This window comes from Mercenaria mercenaria, chromosome 2 (genome assembly GCF_021730395.1).
Source record: "Mercenaria mercenaria strain notata chromosome 2, MADL_Memer_1, whole genome shotgun sequence".
NCBI classification, from domain to species: Eukaryota; Metazoa; Mollusca; class Bivalvia; order Venerida; family Veneridae; genus Mercenaria; species Mercenaria mercenaria.
Genome location: NC_069362.1, coordinates 74,951,117 through 74,957,683, shown reverse-complemented (window position 1 = coordinate 74,957,683; position 6,567 = coordinate 74,951,117). Strand labels below are relative to the sequence as shown.

Genomic DNA, 6,567 nt, shown 5'->3' with positions numbered 1-6,567 from the left:
AATATTGTCTTTTCTAGAGGTATGTCAGCTATGCTTCAAAAGTTGCCAAACTCTTGGTTATCATCCAGACTTCACTGAAAGATAAACAAGCCCAGAAGGAACAACATGGTTGCTCTTTAAAACAGATATCGTCAACCAGATGTCAATTATCCTGAAATACTTAGGATGATGGAGCAGTATGATAATCAGGTGGTTGCCATTCTGGTTTATTTCAACATAAAATCCGTGGCTTTACCTACAGCCTGGACCCTATATCTTTGGACTAGGGCTGCATCTGACAAAATCCCATCTGACTGGATTGGAAACCCTCTGAAGCCTTCTTCTACAGGGAAGCCTTAAGTTTGCCATCCCAATTTTGTGACCATTCTGCTAGGTGCAAGTACTTGCCCTTCCTTCTTTCATAAGCTATATCAAAGAAGTCACCTTGGCATCAATGGACAATTTTCAGGATAAAACTATACCGAAAACAGATTAGGCATGCCACTGCCTATATGTATCAAATAGAATGTTTGAAGTCATTAGAGAAAAGAGAACTACAGTATTGACAAATCATTTTTTTTATTTTTGTCTTTGTTTGCAGCATTGTCTGATCACCCTTGTGCTTTGGCCCCCAGTCATATATGTACAAGGTAATCAGCGTAATGGCAGAGCAGTCTACCTCAGCTCTCCCCCCATGCCAGAGGCGAACACCCGGGTATCACAAGTTATGCTGTACAAAAATAGGACAGTCACAATCGCATACACAATCATCTAATACAATCTGTATAGACTAAAAACCAACAGTTTCAGTTGAGCTAGCAGAACAAGGAAACACAACTCTTTCCATGACCAGCAAATTTGTGATCATGCAAGTGTTGCCCCCCTTAGTTCCATACATAAGCTCCAAAATGTCTTACAAAGTATTATCACAACTATAACAATGACAAGAGAGAACAAGATTGATTTCCCCTGAAATGTGATCTACTTCACACATGTCCAACGTTATGGCTGAATGCTCCATTATTATGTTGTAAGCTTAATACAAAAGAAAACTTTCTGTGAAAAAGACATTTTGTTTAAAAATGTTCAGATAATGTGAAGTTTGAAAAATATAATGAAGTCTGACAGAGTATTATAAAAAAATCCAGGGACCGTTTTGTTTGTCTGAAAATTGAATTAAAAAAAATCTATATTGTCATTTTTTGTGTATTTTACAAAAAGGATAAAAATTAAATTGGTGTGATAAAACGTTTAAGGAATAATTAAAAACCTAGTGAGTTTACAAAAACATTTCATATGATGTTAATATTTCGTATCTTTACAGGACAGCACTTTCTAACTGATAAAAATAAGTATTTGACAGTATCTCAAGCCGTGACATAAATACTCCAAACCATTCAGGAAGCATTGAATAAAAGCAACCAATTGTAAACATAGAAGCTCTTGTGTAACTGGTTGTCACATCTTGGAATGTTTCAACTATAATATGGAAGCCTTGAAATGCTCATTTAAATATCAGTACCATTTTTAACAGTAAAGCACTCATTGTTTTTACAATTCAAATAGTTTGCAATTATATCATTATACAAATACTCTACATCTGTACAAAATCTATCAAAACATTGATAATTTGCATTATTGCACATTGTATCAAATCACATGTTCATAAAGGCCATATTTGTTATACAGTGTTGATTATCCCTCATATACAGCTAATTGTTGATATAATGTTAACAGCAAAAGTACCTTAAAACTTCTAATCTTCCATCAACAGTAACTAAACAATCTTTCACAGAAAGATGTGTATAATTCTAGAATGGGAAATTGAAAACAAAAATTATATTTTTACTGTTCTTGGTGATAATTCTTTTCAGTACTAACAATGCACTGATATTTCAATTCATTAAGTGGAATTTATACAGGTCTTTTGCTCCAGTATCAATTATATTTGAACAACAGGGGCAAGATAAAAACAGAAAATCAGATCTTCACCAATCATTCGTTAATCTCTAACCAAAGAACCTTGGTTTATACAATAATACAGGTAGGTGTTATATATATAAAATCTAAAAATGTACAAAGTACACCCTTCCATATTATCATATAACACTTCTAGTTCTAAATGTTGAGCACCAATAATACCCACTCACACAATTACCTCCAAGAACCATGTTTTTCTATGCCTTCTCTTAAACCAGTTGAAGAAATATCAATTCAATACTTATTTCAATGAACTAGCAGCATATGTGTAACAGTATATAATGTTAAAAAAGAAGCTTGACCAATTCTCCCATCCAAAGCAATTTACATACCAAACAGCAAAATTGAGTCATTGGTGCAGTAAATCATTCAAAAATAAATTACACATGCCAAACATTTTTTTTTTATTTTTGAAGTCATAATGCTCCCCCCCACCAAATTTTGACCTCAGTAACATATATCAACTACTATTTTTGATCTTCTTTTTTTGTATTTTCAGCATTAACCAAATCTAATTTCATTACTAATCTCAGGAAGTAATCCTAGTAATATAAATAAAATTGTATTGTTTTGGTATGGGTATATTCTTTATGAAATACTTCCCTAATTATGGGTATATTCTTTATGAAATACTTCCCTAATTCAAGTCTTTTAACACATATTCTGTTCTTTCATTTCTGAAAGGGTTTCCAAATACAAACTAAGGGTTTTTGGCGTTAAAAAAAGCTTATGAAGAGGTTACTATACCTAGATAGAAACAAAATAAAACTTGTTTCCACAATACTAGGTCATGTATTAAATAAAAAAAGATTACATATGTCATGAAAGTTTTGACTTGGACTGCAAGCTGCAGCATACCCTGGAAAATCTTGTTTTAGGACAATACCTATGCATTGTAATGAATGTGATAGAGCTTGTATTCAAGGAGATAGTTTGCCTTTACTTACTACAATACCATCACAGCACAAATTGCATAGCCGAGTCCTTCACTGACACAATACGTCAACATTTGAGAAACAAAAACTAGCACACTGTAACAAGTTGATATAATTTTTCAGCACTGTTAACATATTAACATATAATGCCATCCCAAAGCTATAAACATTTGAAATTTCAACTCCTGTGATTCAGTTTTATGTAGCACTTACAAATGAATAGTTGTATTACTTTTTCTAGGAACACAACATCCAGATATTTCCCAGTTATTCTTGTGATTAAGATGTGTTGATGGGCGTTTATAGCAATGCTTATTGCACTTGGAATAAAAATGCATTTTCAAATGAAAAATAACTGGAAATATCTGAATATCAGGTTTTATAGAAAAGCAATTTTTCCATCACTTTTTTGTTGTTCAATATTCTACAAATTTTACTTTCATATCTTCAATATTACAAAATTTTGGTAAATCTATGTTTCACTGAATAAGCAGCACCATACTTGATAACATTTTTTGTTCTCTTAAACACAATACAAAATAAATGTTCCCAATCCCATTCCGACATCCTGATGTTCTTCAATCTCACATATAAATCTTTACAGTCTGTGATGTTCTCCTAGATCTTTTTTTCTCTAGCCTTTTCTAGCTAATAGGCACATAACTAAAAGGAATAATATTTTGAGAGAACCAAACAATTTGAATTAAATAAACAAAATATTAAAAGAATGACTGTTTTGACCAAAGTTAAGGTAGATGTAACAAGTCATCACCTTAGCACAAAAAGTGAGTAACTGCATTGATATTAAGCTCTTATCAAGTTCTTGCTCCGAGGTGATGGTCAGTATAAAAGCTGTGAATGACTAAAAACCATGATCAAAATGTAATTGTGAAATACAAGCACTACAGATGTGTTGTAGAAACTATTCTTTGGTCCTGCCTGATTACATTTAAACACATGTGCTGCATAACCTTAATCAGCAACAAAAATATTGCTGAAAAACTTAACAAGTTACTTTACAAGAGCAAGTTTTACCCTATCACAATCTCTAACCAGACATTACATGTGAACAGAACAAATGAACAGGTGGGTAGGGATAAAAAAAAAAAGAGAGTAGAGAATAGACAGCAGGACTAGATTTTGTAGCTAAGTACTGCTAAAATATGTATCAGATATATATATGAAGACAGTTTATGTTGTGGCAGCACTATAAAGTGACTTCACGTCCTAGAAGTTCCTCCTTGGTCACGGAAGCTGTCTCTATATATGTCATGTCAAGCATAAACCTTCATATATCAGCACACAATTATCCGTCACACTTCAACACTGTATAAAATACTGTTAGTAGATGAGTTGTCTTTGACCAGAGTTTCCTTTACTGAGATCATGCCAATCAAGGCACTACATCGTATGAATAAATGCTTTCCAGTTTAGCACAAATAAATCATAACCTACTTGTTTATAAAAACTGAGTTAACAGGGTATTTACTGTCAGTAGTTTATAGCTCTTTCCCGAAAACACAAATTCACACAATTTAATCCTTTATGGCAAAAGTAGCTCTGGTGTATATAAGACTAGCCACAATGTACAATGTGACCAACACAATGGGCATTTATGAAATAACAAGTGCATTGACAGCTTTTGAATAATGATAAAAATGTTTCTCGTGAACTTTTTGGCAATCTTTTGTGTTGAGAAACAGAGTGTCAAATAAAATAAGATCTAGAGTATTTCTGATTTGTTGTTACCAGTTTATCTAACGGAGCAACAGATTCTTGCTCAGTTTTTCCAACAGTGTAAATATGAGCAAGGCACTTGAGATTCAATGTTCATTACAAACTGCACAAACTGTGCATTCACAAAATGGAGCATCAAGTCAACGTTGATGACATGATTGTAACCAGTGCCCAATTACCATGATTTACTTGTGCTGGAAGTTCCCTGTTGCCAAATTGTTCCTAATATTTAAAATCCACAGAAGTTAAAATAAACCTTACACAGAACACCATGGTTTTGTAAAGGCTTCAATTCTAGCCATAATTAATTAAAAAGGTCAAGAATTCAAGCTTTTTCACAACTCAGATCACAGTATTATGTCAAGCACACTGATTGGTTGGGATGGATATTTCCCATGACAACAGAACAAATGTGAGCACGATCAGAATGCAGGTGTGTGTAGATCACTATGGTAACCATGTCTCCCTGCCGTCAATCACACCAAGTGTCACCCAGCAGTGATAACACTATTTATTTTTGTAGGTCAGCACTTATAGTGCTGGCTAGATCTTTTTTTAGTCAGTTCAAGTCCCGATCTTCCAAATACCGGTATTCAAATGTAAATCCTTCCTTTTTCCTTTGGCCCCATTTCTCGTAGTCAAAATAAATATATGTGCCCTGAAAAAGAATAAAAACATTTCAATCAATTCAAGTAAGTATGCACCTCAAAATTTTAATAAAACTAGAGCTGCTTTTGAGAAAAGCACATGTCTCCTACAACTGCCTAATCATCTGAATAGTAGTATATGAGTCAACCATGCCCCAAGACCTCAACTGCCTAATCATCTGACATAATTAGGTTTTGGGGCATAAATGACCTCCTATACTACTAATGATTAGTTGAGTCATTTATGTGCCCCAAGACCCGAGCATTTTTCGGTAATTTAAGGGCCATTATTCTGAAGTGCCTGGGCCGATTTGGCTAGTTATCAAACCTGGCCGGGGACTTATTGGCAAACACATTTTGTTCAAGTTTGGTGAAGATCGGATGAGAAATGTTCGACTTAGAGTGTGGACAAGATTTGTGACAGACGGACGGATGGACACACACAGGCAGACAGACAGAAGTAAATCAATATGTATCCCACCAGAGACACAACTTGTTGGGAGGACAGCAAGGCTCAACTCTCCAAAGTCTTGTCATTATAAAATTAAAATAATGAAGAAGTAGACATAAAACAAGTACAATCCATTCAATTCATTCCACTAGTGGAAACTGAGACATCAGCTTACATACTAAAGGCAAGTGCAACAGCTCTACAATTAAAAAAACTTGACAATTTCAAAAATGAAATTTATATACATATGATACTTCATTGTGTTGTTTATTCTCATAATTTAACAAACTAAGGTGCTTCACAATTCTAAACATTTGAAATATCTGTGGATTCTTGCATAAACCGCTTTTAAAAATATCAGGTATAATTCTTCACAATTTCAACAAGCAATTGTAGTAGGGTAGAGCATAAGGCTGCACTTGTATATCCTTGCTATCGAGCTAGCTTTTATAGCGACGTGGTAGAGTGTCCGCCTTAGGTGTGCGAGGTTCCAGGGTCGATTCCTGGTCAGGCCTGAAGTATTTTCAGTCTGGAACATTTGGTGCTCAACGTAAATAACTCATGGGAATGGACACCTTGGAACGTCCCACATAGGTTCAAACTCCTGGAATTCCAGGACAAATTCTAAAATGGAGAGGGTGTATGTAGTAGGGTAGAGTATAAGGGTGCACTTCTACTTCCTTGCTATTGAGCTAGCCTTTATAGCGTCACGGTAGAGTGTCCACCTTAGGTGTAAGAGGTCCCAGGTTCGATTCCCAGTCAGGCCTGAACTATTTTCAGTCTGTTACTCAATTAAATGTTACAAACATTGTGATATAGTTCCGTAAGTGAAACAGAA

At 34.4% G+C, this 6,567-nt stretch overlaps 1 protein-coding gene across 5 annotated transcripts in view; it reads right to left on the bottom strand.

Annotated features, from left to right (window-relative positions):
- Nucleotides 1-541: 541 nt before the first annotated feature.
- The window catches only part of LOC123564335 (CCR4-NOT transcription complex subunit 3-like), a 69,836-nt gene continuing 63,810 nt past the window's right edge, over nt 542-6,567 (bottom strand). For all 5 annotated transcript variants that reach the window (XM_045357837.2, XM_045357840.2, XM_045357839.2 and 2 more), the window contains one exon: nt 542-5,289. In XM_045357837.2, coding sequence (XP_045213772.1) covers nt 5,191-5,289 — 99 coding nt within the window. In that variant the 3' untranslated portion in view covers nt 542-5,190. The remainder of the gene's footprint in view (nt 5,290-6,567) is intronic.